The following is a 12,873-nucleotide window of genomic DNA, read 5'->3' as shown; positions in this document are numbered from 1 at the left end:
CCAGTGAGACTATTATCCAGTGAGCATCTGATCTGAACACTGCAAGAATGAACCCTGGAGGACTGCTGCTGCTAATTCAGACTCTGCCTTGTCAAAGGCGGTATCACCAATGCCGTAGCTCAGTAGACCGTCGTGATTAAAATGAATATTCATCCTAGAAAACTAAAAGTGCGTAAAGAAAGGGCATTAAACACTTACCAGACGTTTGTTACAAGCGGCTCCAAAGTGCCAGAGCGGATGTTGTGGCCTCGCTGTAGAATTAATTAGCGTACGGAAAAAAGACGAAGATCTACTACTCTGATAGATAGGGCACGAATCAGTTCGGACAGGTGTCGTCGCCGCTGCCAAAGGTAGCTTGGACATATGCTTGTCAATTAAATGTCGATTCATCACCGTGAAAGGGAGAGGGAAAGACAAGCAAGAGAGGCATACCATCGCAAAATGACATTGAGACTGAAGATCTAGGCGCACAATTAGTATAGTCCTCCCCCTGTAGGTGAAAAATTATTGATGATTAAGAATGGATCAGAAAGGCATGAATGGAATTGAAGAGTTTTCTCGTCATCGGAAAACCGAATAAGACTCGTCATCTGGTAACATCATATCCAAGAAAGTAAGAGAACGGTTGGAGAACGGTTACTTACATCGATAAACCAGGGTAACCGATGCTCCGGTAACCATAATCACATATGTGCTAAAGTCTGTCAGAGAAAGCTCTCCAGCACGTTCATCCACGTGACAGAATGATCGCATATCAGTGGGCGAGGTTTTCTAGGCCTGCCACAATAAGGCATATCCGTCATGAATATTCGGAGCCCAGTGCCATTCATCATAACATGCGGTCGAGGTTGGGGGAAGTATGAAGGTCGCGTACCCGGGGAAACCTGTGTCAACTCCACGTTAGCAAATAGAATGAAAAAGTCTCTTAGCTAGACTAGGAATATGTTCAATCAGAAACAGCCATTGTTTATCGACATTGATGAAATCTCAGTCGGTAATTTCCAGCGTGCAAAAGCACAGATGATCATCATTAGATGCGCAAGGAATGAGCGAAGGGCTGCTTACCAAGAATACAGCAATCTTAGGATGCCATTTCGCGATAGAGAATTCGGTGTTGTGCTCATTAGGCCTACTGAGGGTTAGCTACAGGGGGATTCATTCAGGCGAGACAATATAGAAGGCATTGTGTGCGATCAGACTGACGTGCAAGCAGAATTTTCATTCCTTGAAAGAGGTCAAAGACTCTAGTTTGAAATGCGCTTGTTTCTCATCACGTAGAGACACAAATTAGCGAAAGTAGAAGCTTACTTTGAGAACGAGGGCCGTTATCACCCAACTCCGGTATCCATGCCGGCAGATCCAAAGAGCTTTTGGACGCAGAGATAGGTATGCAGGAGAATATGAGAGGACATCAAACCGACAGAGGCAGAAGACAGAGTAATGGATCAGAGTGCGTGTGGTGGAAAGCTGGTGGTAGAAAGCTGGTCTTGAGAAAGATGAAGTTGCTCGGAGCTCGAAACTAAATTTTCCGTGGCCACTTGGCGCTAGCGTTAGTCAGCTCATTGCACGTGCTATATTGCTTGGCAGAGTCAGGCAGATCCTGCCATGAGCGGGTATTGAGTAGGTATTGAGTAGGTATTGAGTAGGTGAATGAAGGTGAAGTGATATGTGAGTGAATGTTGGATTTGTTTAAGAATGATAAATTGATTGCGTGAGTCCATGGATTGGGTCTCTTTGAATAATGGAGGAAAGTTATTGACACAGGAAATGGCATTATAAATGTCAGCTCAACGACGAGTAACTACGTAAAGTCTGATCACTGTCAACTCTTGAGCACTACGATGTTCTTACAAGCGAGTTGGGAGATGCTTGTCTTTCTTGTCCCGGCTTTGTAGTGCAATCCACTTGGGATTGTGCATCATGGTATATCCTTAATCTGAGTATGCAGCTTTCGTTAGGGAGTCGAAAGCGTCCACATCCGGTGGCCATCGGGTAAACGCTTTGCAGAATGTCCGCCCCTCCGGTTCGATATCGTGCATGGAGGGATTTGATCTGTGGCTGCATGATGTACAACGGCCGTGAAGCTCCAATGAAGATCAAATTTACAGACGACACGACCCCTTGGTCAGGCCCCGCCGAACTTCTTTTTTAAAAGAAGCCATAAATCTGGTACAGGCGGTTAGGAATCTATCTGTGTTTGAAAAGAAGTTCACCTAACGTTTGTGGAGGTCCACAGCCACTTGGATCCCGTCCGCGGCCCGGAAAATGTCGGGGAAAACACATTCCGGAGGGATGAAGCGCCCCGCAGGTTTCCTCATCTATCGTCATTTTTCACAAGCATAACAAAGCAGGAGGTCCCGACGTCAAGCTATGGACATGGCAGCTGTGGCGACACCTGATCTTGAAATTCACTGTTTCAGCTCTCCATCCCCTATTATTGCCTCCAAGCCATCGCACCCGCCGCTGCTCGTGACCCTCAATTCGACTGCCGAGGGCAACATCCTCCAACCAGTGTCGAATCTAAACAAATACCGAAGGTGCTCCGCGTGCCCGACTCTAGCCACCTGAACCCAGGCCTCTAGCTCAAAACACCCTCCGAACTTCCTCTTTGCATTCGCTCATCGCAAACATACTCCTGCACCCTTCACTCTCCCGGTCTCTATCTCACATATTGTCTCGACACATTCAAGATGAACAGCAACGGCAACGGCAACGGCAATGAGCCAGGGGCTGTGGGGTCGGAGAGAATCAACACAGATATTGTGACTCTCACTAGATTCCTCACTGAGGAGCAGACGAAGCACAAGGAGGCCACTGGAGACTTCACGTCAGTATCACGTCGAGAATGTTAGGCGCCTAAGGGCTAACCCAAGAGCTCTGAAGCCTCCTCTGTCACGCCCTCCAATTCGCGTTCAAGAGTATTGCATACTACATCCGAAGAGCGACATTGATCAATGTGCGTGTTAGCACGGTTCCATCGAGATCATGGCTAACTAGCCTCATAGCTGACTGGTCTCGCCGGTTCTTCCAACACCACTGGTGATGATCAAAAGAAGCTTGACGTAATCGGCAACGACCTCTTCATCAGCGCCATGAGGAGCTGTGCGAGGGTGAGGGTGCTCGTCTCCGAAGAAGAAGAGGAGGCCATTATATTCGACGAACACCCTCAGGCTCGTTATGCCGTCGCGTGCGACCCCATCGACGGCTCATCGAATTTAGATGCAGGTGTCTCAGTCGGCACTATTTTTGCCATATACAAGCTACCAGAGGGCGCAAGCGGTACGAAGGAGGATCTGTTGAAGCCTGGCTCGGAGATGGTTGCCTCCGGGTTTACTATGTATGGTGCATCAGCTCAACTCGTAATTACTATGAAAGGTGGACAGGTCAACGGATTCACCTTGGACAACTCCTTCGGCGAGTTCATCTTGACTCACCCTAATATGCGAATCCCCAAGAAGCGCGCCATCTACTCCGTTAACGAAGGCAACAGCCTCTACTGGGAAGACCCGGTGAAGGAATACGTTAATAGCCTCAAATATCCTGTAGAGGGCGGCAAGCCATACAGTGCCAGATACATTGGCTCTATGGTTGCTGATGCTTACCGAACGTTGTTGTATGGAGGCATCTTCGCTTATCCTGCGGACAAGAAGAGCCCGAAGGGCAAACTTCGAATCCTTTACGAATGCGCGCCTATGGCTATGGTCTTTGAGAACGGTATGTCTGAAATTTGATTTTGTGTGTCTCCTACGTTCTGATTCAGCTCTAGCCGGCGGTCTGGCAGTCGACAGCCACATGCGGCGTATGCTGGACGTTGTCCCAGAGCATATTCACGACCGTAGTGGCATATTCCTGGGGAGCGAGGGTGAGGTCCAGAAAGTTATTGACGCGCACAAGAATCACGGAAAATGAGGCTCCGGTGTCTATGAATAACGCCGATTTCGAGTTGCGAAAGGGAAAGTCGATTATTTCCCATGGATGCTATAGGGCGCTCGGTGCATGTTACTAAATCTGATCCGGATACATAGATCTCCAGATTGCTCAGGCAAACAGAAACAGATCCTCTATTCTTGTGGCCATGGCTTGCACTGGGTCCTGTCTGAACATAGCTCTGAACTGGTGTGAATGAAAACAGTCGAATTCCACATTCGCTACGAGCAGCCACGGTGCAGCTGTTCGATGTGTCAACTGTTCTCGACAAGACATTGTGCCTTTCAAACAGCCCATCGCAGTGCATGAAAAACGCCCAGTCTGCGGAGTCAGAAACGGTGTGAGAGTGGTGGGTGTTTAAGCGTGGATGGCACCTATCAATACCATTGATAAATTCGGAAATGGACGATCCAACGAAGAATACGGCATTATTCACCGCTCGTCGACGACGTGAGCGTTGGTCTGATTCCACATTCCTTACGAAGCTTATCCGAGTTCCAGAATGTGGCACGGAGAACGGATGCTATTTATACACAGTGGGGGACAATGTGCCGAACGGTGATTTGCAAATCCGCGCCATCATCGCTGTGAACGTAATATTCCAGTCGAGTGAGAGAGAGCCTCGTGACTTAATTTTTCTTGCAGCTAATCAGGAAGAATCAGACCACGATGTCGGAGATTTCCCAGGAATAAAGGACATCTATATTGCTTTAAAGCACTCTGCGGTTTACGTGTTGCGGCTGTCTCGAACTGGGCATGAAGCCAGACATCGCCCACACTAGCCTGTATTCTTAGCCGCCGACCTTTGAGATCGCCAGGATAGTGCAGCTCCTTCCGGCCCGCTCCCGGTCGTCATTCGTCGAAGCCAGCAAGGATAAGAGTCGCTTTTTGTCGAAATCTCCACACCAAGGCGGCTTTGGGTTAGGTAGTGGCATGTCTCTCGCCCCTGTTCGCCCCCCCCCCCTTCTCGGATCACACTATGTTTGGGCGATGGGGGCCGTGACCAGCGAATAGCGACAGCAGCATCGACATGTTCTATCACAGACTGCGCTCCTTGCCGTACTTTCTTTCTTTCCCCAGACGCAGCATGAGCCAGGATTCGCAACCAGCCCCGGCCGTTGTGGTTGCTTTTGTGGCCTTTCGCGTCCTGTGGTGACCAACATCTCTAGTCCTGCACGTCTGTTCAACATCACCCGCCGTCCTCAGACTGGATTCGTCGTACGAGTCGCAGGAGCCGCTGAAGGCTTCGGCGTCAAGCCATTTTCACAACATCTCTCACCATGTCGTCTGAACATGACTATACCGCCCCGCGCTCTCCTCTGCCTCCACCACCTCCTCCCCCGGCACCCGTTTCTCCTCGACTGCCAGTGCCAGGACAAACTCCCCTCAGGCGCATCGCTGTGCAACCTCCTCTGATCACCACGGCCCTGGCACCGCCTCAAGGAGTGTACCTGCATGCGCAGACTCCTTTGTCCGCGACGTCTTTAAGCGTGCCCTTTTCGCCGTACGCTCCGTCACCATCGACCTATGCCGCCTCTCCTGTCTCCTCACCGATGGCAATGAGGAATTCCTCCTCTGTGCCCTACAATCCTCAACAATGGGGGCGCCATGGACCGGTCGGAGGAGCATACCTGCCTCATTCGACCGCACAAACGCCAACAGTCACGAGTCGGCCGCGTGAAGTGACTGGAATGGAGGGTAATTCAAACTTTCTTTACCTACTTTGTTCTCCCCCAGTCCATAGATTCATATTAGCTACCACTCGCATATCCCGCGAGTTTGTGAAGCTTGGATAACCCGATGCGATCATGAGTTATAAATGCCTTGAATTGATACTAAAGTTGCGTCTGTAGCATCGATGCCCTCCCCTCCCCCACCATATTCGCCCGGCCAAAATCAGAACCTGTCGCAAGCGGTCAATTCCTCTCCTCATATGTCTGGCAACTCCTTCGCGCCTCCTCAGAATCCCCCAACGAGTGCTCAACCGTCGGAATATGTGCCTTCCGCACAATCGCGACCTGTCTCAGGTTTCGATTACAGTCGACCTTCGTCTATGCTCGTGCCCACAAGTGCAACCAGTGTGACTTCGAATCCTCAATTTCCCCCTCCACCACCCAGAAACGGAAAGGAACGGTCGGTTTCGCGTGACAAATCTCATTCTAAGTTTAGCCTCTCGGCCTTTAGGAACAGAGGATCTGACCACAGTCCTGGCCCAAGTGCCATTGAGTCGTTGCGGATCAACACATCAGAAGCCCTTTCACGTCCGCCTGGATCCCCTGGCCCACGGGCTTCTCAAACGTAAGTGGACATCCGAGCACGTATGTGAATTAACGACAAATATGTATAGATTTCTGTCAAGTGCCTTCCCAGAGCGCCGATGGAGTCCAGAATCTCAATCCCCCATTAGGCCACCTGCTTCGCGGCGAGCTGCATCGGCTGGCGCACTTAGTCTTGCGGCAGACGCTAGAACCCCGATAGAGAACTCTCCGGCTCCCCTTCAAGGAAACTGGGCTCAAGCTTTGCCATTACCTCCACCACCACCCGGACCTCCTCCAAGTAGCTCTAGATCACAGAGTCTAGGACCTTCGTCAGAGTCATACGCAAACCGGCAACGTATATTACCTTCTGCTCCTCCAACTCGAAGACCCGGTCTGGGTACATTAACTCCAATCCCACCCACACCAGTAGGTTGGCAAGAAGATCAAGCACAAAGCCGCTCAAGGTCTCCAGCCGCTAGGGGCTTGCAAATAGATACTAGTCCTCAGGCGATTCGTTCGGGACTTCCTCCAGCGCAGACCTCTGAGAGCGAAAATGTCTCAATTTCCTCAGGCCCTACAGCATCCACCTCCAACTCGACCAGCACGCTCTACCGTAGTCCACCGAAACGAGATCCGAGCAGTCGAGGCATTCGTGAACGCCGAAGCGAAAGCCGCGCGGCCCGTGAACGTGTGGAGCCGAATAATAATCCTTGGGCACAAGACATGGAGGCGGCCTCAGCGAAACCTACCGATCTCAATCTCGTGCTTCCAGGAACCCCCGATGCGTCCTTGAGTCGTCGTGGTGCCGTTACTAAGAGTACTCCGCGCAGTGGTGGTATTCGATCACCACGGAATTCCCAGTCGTTGGAAGAACCTGGATCATCGAATTCGACTCCTCGAGTAGACTCTGCCCGGAGAGCCATATCTGGCGCATTTGCACCTACACCACCATTCTCGCCAGGTACGGATAGTTTTGATCATCGTCTCGTCCGAAAAGCTCCAGCAGCAATCCCCCCTAAAGCTCTTCCCACACCTCCTCTCCACTACTTTGGCGATGAGCACGCAATTAGCCTGACAAACACATCAGAGCACGTCAACCGATCTACGTCTCAAACATCCTGTGCTTCGGACTCTAGACCCGAGGAGTCATCAGCCAGCACTCCCAGACCTACTGCCCGCGACAGCTTTGCACAAGCATCAATAGAACGCCATCGCCGGTTCATTGAGAAAGAGATCGCTGCTCAGACAGATCAAGACAGACTGGAGCTCTTTGCCGAATTCATTGTTGCTGAATCGAGACTTCGACGGGATCGCTATTCGGCTGCTTTTGATACCATGGCGTGCGATATCCTAGATCTAACTCGAGATTTGTGGCGATCATACAACAGTAGTACCGGCCGCAGATCAGCAACGCCGAGTGCACAGAGCGTTTCTGTGCCAAGTGGAAGGAGATCACAGGCATCTACGGTTGGAGAGTCACCAGATACACGATTTTCTAATTCTATGCCCACAACAGCCGCCAGCCCTGCCTCATCAGTCACAAACTTCACTCCACACACCGAACCGAACTCACCTTCTAGTGCAACAAGCCAACGAGGCCGTGAGCAGGCGTGGAACAACAACTACCAGCCTTGTCTCTCTCCAATTCCGAGCATGGCCATGAGTACAGTGCCTGACGAAGATTCTCGTGGTAGGTCTGCAAGTCGCTGGTGGGAGGCGAGTACAGATCGAGCGTCATCTGGCCATGGCAGCAGGAGGTTAGCGAGGAGCAAGAGGGAGTCGAAGTACATGGGTCTTCCAAAAGAGGCACGGGAAAGTCTCCAGTGGGAGGATCAAGCTTCACCGGCATACCCAACAGGTTCGAGCAACCAACAAACCTACGGGCCGAACGAATATCCGCCGGAGAAGGTTGGAACTGACGAGGAAGGACAACGATCTTCATCACAATCCTACCAATACTACCCCAGCTCTGTTCCAGCAACGCCAGATCCGCATAAACAGGATGTTTCTAGGCTCGTCACGCTCCCGCCTCCATACCCACGACATCATCCTGCGGTCAACAACAACCACCCCGATCTTGCATCCATTCGAAACAACTTACGAACACTATCCGAACTTGAGGAGGTTAAGATAACTAAGGAAGGCTTTAACGAGAAGACAGGGACGCGTAGGGAACAAGAAAGCACGTCGCTAGCAGATCGAAGAAAAGAGCTTCACTACAACATCCAGGGCAATGTTCGAAATGGCATCATGAGTTTTGCAGATGCGGCTAAAGCGGAGGCAGATTTCGAAGCCCTCGAGAACAAGCGTGCTCAGGATCTTGTACAGAACATATTTGACACATTTCAGACAGAGGTTGCCAATCCGCTTCACGCACTCTTCTGCGAACGTATCACAAAGGTGACAGCATCGATGGACTATCTAAAAGTACGCTTGTCCAACGACGCACAAGTTTCCAATCCGAACCAAACCCAGGAAGAGGGCGACGAACAGCCAGAGTTGCTAGAGATGTTGACATTACTCAAATGGCTATTCGAGGCACGTGAGCAGCTCTACAAAGAAATGTTCGAACTCGAAGATGAACGCAACGACTTGTACAGGGATATCATCGTATTGCCGTACATCCAGACCAAAAACGAGCAGAAAGTCAAGGAAGCGACCGCCTTCTTCCAACGCGACGCACAAGACCGAAAAGTTGTGTTCGAAAAGGAGATCTTAAAGAGATACGAAGACCTGATGAATGTCATCGAGGCGAACGTGACAAGAGGTGTCGAGGCTCAGCTTTCAGCCTTTTGGGACATTGCCCCCGGCCTTCTCACCATCGTCCAGAAGGTACCCCAACGGTTGAATGGCTTTGATATCCTGATCCCACCCCAGGAGTACGAGGAGAACCCGGCCTACCACGACTTTCCGATGCAATATCTCTACTCACTGCTCGCGCATGCGGGCCGATCAGCATACCAGTTCATCGAATCTCAGATAAACCTTCTCTGCCTCCTGCACGAGGTGAAGACGGGGGTCATGACGGCCGGCTCCCGCCTCCTTGAAACGCAGCGCATCCTCGAAGGAGAAGACGGGTCCAGCGTAGATAACGAGATGCGAGCAATCCGCCAAGACGAAGAAGCTAGATTGACAGACGACCTGAAGGACAAAGTGGGCTTGGTGGAGAGCCAGTGGGGTGAGGCTCTCGGCAAGGGCCTGGAAGACTGTAAGACAAGAGTCGAGGTGTTCCTGGTGCACCAGGACGGGTGGGATGACAGTCTGAAGGAATGAATGATTTGTGACGATTTCTTGTGTCGTTTGCATCTATTGTAGCACAGATACCCATTCTTAATCTCTGTTGGATGAACGTTGGGACATTTGGTTGGGTGTTTGGGCCAAATGCAGTTTTGTAGATGAAAATGCCAAATGTGTCAGTATCAATCTTACGATAACATCAGCCAAGCTGGTCGCGCCTTCTGTTACGGACTGGTCGCTCTTTCTCTTGACTCTGCTGCGATGTTGCCAACTCGATCGTGCCTTCCTGCATCGTTATCAACGGCAGCAAGGCGAATCAGAGCACCTGTGTGAAGGCAGTCGCAACGGAGGCTCTGCAACTGCCTGATCTGTTACACAACAGCTGGACGCGCGTTTACATTCACGCGTTCGCTGCATTCGCTGCTCGTTGTTCGCTGCCTACTCTCTTTGCGCAGCTTTATGCAGGCGCTTTGATTCGACGTCTTGGAGGTGAGCGCACAAAGCGGCTTAGCGCGCCAAGCCCAGAGCCTTCGCGCACGACGTTAGTATAAAGGGTGCCAGAATAGTTTTGTCCACCTCTCCAAAGCTTTTACCCCCACAACCACCGCCAGCCCAAACCCCACCGCCCAGTTCGCAATTCCTGCGGGCTGCCTACAAAACAGAAAACACAAAAAAACATCAGAAAATCAGAAAAAAAGCCCGCCCTCCGACGTCACCGCCAACCCGTTCGTCACCACCCAGTCGCTTGCCTCCGACACGTTCTGCCTCCTTCAATCTCCCGGCCCAGCGTGCGCAAAGGACCCTGCTCGCCCACCTGTCTGTCCTCTTGACCTTTAGAATCACTGTTAAACTCGACTGCATCTCTTCGCTGAAGCGTCTTACGTAGCTCAGGTGAGCCCCCAACTTTTTTTTTGCAGAAGCGAGCCTGCATTTGCAACCCTGCTTCTCCCACAAAATTTTGCCCGCCACTGACGCGCGCCCGCCAGATCTACAGCATGTCTTCTGGAGCCGCGAACTCGACCTCTCCTGCCAACGATGGTGCCCCTGACGCCAACGGCACCACCCTGAACACCAACGTCGGCGGCGCTGCTGCCCCAAGCGGCGATATTGCTACTCCCACCTCGGCAGCGCCTGCCGCCCACCAGAACTCAGCTTCCCTGTATGTTGGTGAACTTGACCCCTCCGTCACGGAGGCTATGCTCTTTGAGCTCTTCTCGTCCATCGGCCAGGTTGCCTCTATTCGTGTTTGCCGCGACGCCGTCACCCGCCGCTCTCTCGGTTACGCTTATGTTAACTACAACAGCTCTGAGGACGGCGAGAAGGCCCTCGAGGAGCTCAACTACACCGTCATCAAGGGTAGGCCATGCCGCATCATGTGGTCTCAGCGCGACCCTGCCCTGCGCAAGACTGGCCAGGGCAACGTCTTCATCAAAAACTTGGATGTCGCCATTGACAATAAGGCTCTTCACGATACTTTCGCTGCTTTCGGCAACATTCTCAGCTGCAAGGTCGCGCAGGACGAGATGGGCAACTCCAAGGGCTATGGGTTTGTCCACTACGAGACTGCCGAAGCTGCCACCAATGCCATCAAGCATGTCAACGGTATGCTCCTGAACGAGAAGAAAGTCTTTGTCGGTCACCACATCCCCAAGAAGGATCGTATGAGCAAGTTCGAAGAGATGAAGGCGAACTACACCAATATCTACGTTAAGAATGTCGATCAGGACGCCGGCGACGACGAGTTTCGTGACCTCTTCGAGAAGTACGGCCCCATCACCTCCGCTTCGCTTGCGCACGACGAAACCGGCAAGAGCCGTGGATTCGGCTTCGTCAACTACGTTAAGCACGAAGATGCTGCGGCCGCCGTCGAAGCGCTGAATGACTACGACTTCCGAGGCCAGAAACTTTACGTTGGACGTGCGCAGAAGAAGCACGAACGTGAGGAGGAGCTTCGAAAGCAGTACGAGGCCGCACGTCTCGAGAAGCAGTCCAAGTACCAGGGTGTGAATCTGTACATCAAGAACTTGGATGACGATGTCGACGACGAGAAGCTCCGAGATCTCTTTGCTCCTTTCGGTACTATTACATCCGCCAAAGTCATGCGTGACGCGATGCCTGCCGACCGCTCCGACACACCCTCTGACGAGCAGAAGGAGGAGACAAAGGATGAAGACAAGAAGGAGGGCGAGGATAAGGATGGTGTAAAGGAGAGCTCTGGAGACGAGAAGAAAGAAGAGAAGAAGGACAAGGACAAGGTCACCATCAAGGGCGAGAAGAAGATCCTCGGCAAGAGCAAGGGCTTTGGCTTCGTCTGCTTCAGCAACCCCGATGAGGCGACCAAGGCTGTCACTGAAATGAACCAGAAAATGATCAACGGCAAGCCGCTCTACGTTGCTTTGGCTCAGCGGAAGGACGTTCGCAAGAACCAGCTCGAGGCCACGATCCAGGCTCGCAACCAGCTCCGTATGCAGCAACAGCAACAGCAGCAGTTTGGTGCCATTCCTCAGATGTTCATTGCCCCTGGCCAACAGCCCGTCATGTTTCCTCCTGGCGCACGTGGCCAAATGCCCTTCCCCCAAGTCCTCCCCGGTGGTCAGGGCGGCCGTGGTGCCGGATTCCCTGGCGGTATTCCAGCCCAGCAAGGAGGTCGTGGTGGACCAAATACCCAGCAGATTCCTCCCATGTACATGCCTCCTGGTATGATCCCTGGCGGTTTCCCTAACCCGTACATCAATCCCCAGTACGCTCAGTTGGCTCAAGCCGCTCAGCAAGCTATGGGAGGACGCGGAAACAGCCGAGGTGGACCTATGCCTCCCATGCCCGGTATGCAGCCGCAGATGGCCGGCGTTCCAGGAATCCGTGGAGGCCAGGCAGCGTTCCCGCAGCCCTCCGCCGGTCGCGGTGCTATGGGTGGACGACAAGGTCAGCCCCAGATGCCTGTCTTCCCTCAGCAGCGTCCAGGTCCCGTTCCTGGCCCCGTCCCTGCCAGTGTTGATGTTGGTGGTTTAAGCTCTGCCCCACCACCACAGCAGAAGCAGATGTTGGGCGAGGCACTGTACCCCAAAATCCACGAGATGCAACCCGAGCTGGCAGGCAAGATCACCGGTATGCTCCTCGAGATGGACAACACTGAGTTGATTAACCTGTGAGTAATCTGTCCCAAAATTTCAAATGACTTCTTAATGACTCGCCTTTAGCACCACCGACGACTCTGCTCTTCGTGCTAAGGTCGAGGAGGCTATGAGTGTATACGACGAATACGTCAAGAACAAAGAGGGTGAGGGATCTAAAGAAGATGCTTCCAAAGACGATTCAAAAGAAGACAAGGCCTAATCTTCGCGCAGTCGAATAAGGTCTTCTGCTAACCAGCACAGCGGATCGAATTTGACGACTTCTGTCTCTAGCTTCCTTTGGCGAATGGCGCTCGGCTAACGGTTTTCTTTCTCTCGGC

At 52.1% G+C, this 12,873-nt stretch overlaps 5 protein-coding genes across 5 annotated transcripts; 4 read left to right on the top strand and 1 right to left on the bottom strand.

Annotated features, from left to right (window-relative positions):
• Nucleotides 1–539: 539 nt before the first annotated feature.
• BDR25DRAFT_354355 (uncharacterized protein) lies at nt 540–1,386 on the top strand (the record flags this gene model as incomplete). Its single annotated transcript, XM_033695297.1, has 7 exons — nt 540–613; nt 658–699; nt 743–766; nt 816–888; nt 955–1,138; nt 1,169–1,234; nt 1,292–1,386. The coding sequence occupies 7 exons, from the start codon at nt 540–542 to the stop codon at nt 1,384–1,386; spliced, it is 558 nt and encodes a 185-aa protein (XP_033548689.1).
• Nucleotides 1,387–1,411: 25 nt separating this feature from the next.
• Nucleotides 1,412–2,328, bottom strand: BDR25DRAFT_354354 (uncharacterized protein; the record flags this gene model as incomplete). Its single annotated transcript, XM_033695296.1, has 4 exons — nt 1,412–1,505; nt 1,539–1,801; nt 1,852–2,120; nt 2,214–2,328. The coding sequence occupies 4 exons, from the start codon at nt 2,326–2,328 to the stop codon at nt 1,412–1,414; spliced, it is 741 nt and encodes a 246-aa protein (XP_033548688.1).
• An 89-nt stretch (nt 2,329–2,417) lies between these two features.
• On the top strand, nt 2,418–4,142 carry BDR25DRAFT_303237 (inositol phosphatase). Its single transcript, XM_033689966.1, has 4 exons — nt 2,418–2,827; nt 2,884–2,956; nt 3,006–3,714; nt 3,767–4,142. Exons 1-4 carry the CDS (start codon nt 2,691–2,693, stop codon nt 3,907–3,909), a joined length of 1,062 nt encoding a protein of 353 aa, XP_033548687.1. The 5' UTR covers nt 2,418–2,690; the 3' UTR covers nt 3,910–4,142.
• A 957-nt stretch (nt 4,143–5,099) lies between these two features.
• On the top strand, nt 5,100–9,598 carry BDR25DRAFT_260424 (uncharacterized protein). The gene is made up of 3 exons (XM_033686650.1): nt 5,100–5,625; nt 5,781–6,225; nt 6,275–9,598. The coding sequence occupies exons 1-3, from the start codon at nt 5,208–5,210 to the stop codon at nt 9,456–9,458; spliced, it is 4,047 nt and encodes a 1,348-aa protein (XP_033548686.1). The 5' UTR covers nt 5,100–5,207; the 3' UTR covers nt 9,459–9,598.
• Nucleotides 9,599–10,417: 819 nt separating this feature from the next.
• BDR25DRAFT_313718 (polyadenylate binding protein) lies at nt 10,418–12,755 on the top strand (the record flags this gene model as incomplete). Its single annotated transcript, XM_033691400.1, has 2 exons — nt 10,418–12,567; nt 12,620–12,755. 2 exons carry the CDS (start codon nt 10,418–10,420, stop codon nt 12,753–12,755), a joined length of 2,286 nt encoding a protein of 761 aa, XP_033548685.1.
• Nucleotides 12,756–12,873: the final 118 nt, after the last annotated feature.

Source organism: Lindgomyces ingoldianus (assembly GCF_010093535.1).
Source record: "Lindgomyces ingoldianus strain ATCC 200398 unplaced genomic scaffold BDR25scaffold_13, whole genome shotgun sequence".
NCBI classification, from domain to species: domain Eukaryota; kingdom Fungi; phylum Ascomycota; class Dothideomycetes; order Pleosporales; family Lindgomycetaceae; genus Lindgomyces; species Lindgomyces ingoldianus.
The sequence above is the reverse complement of the archived record's forward strand: the minus strand, read 5'-3'. Positions and strand labels throughout refer to the sequence as shown.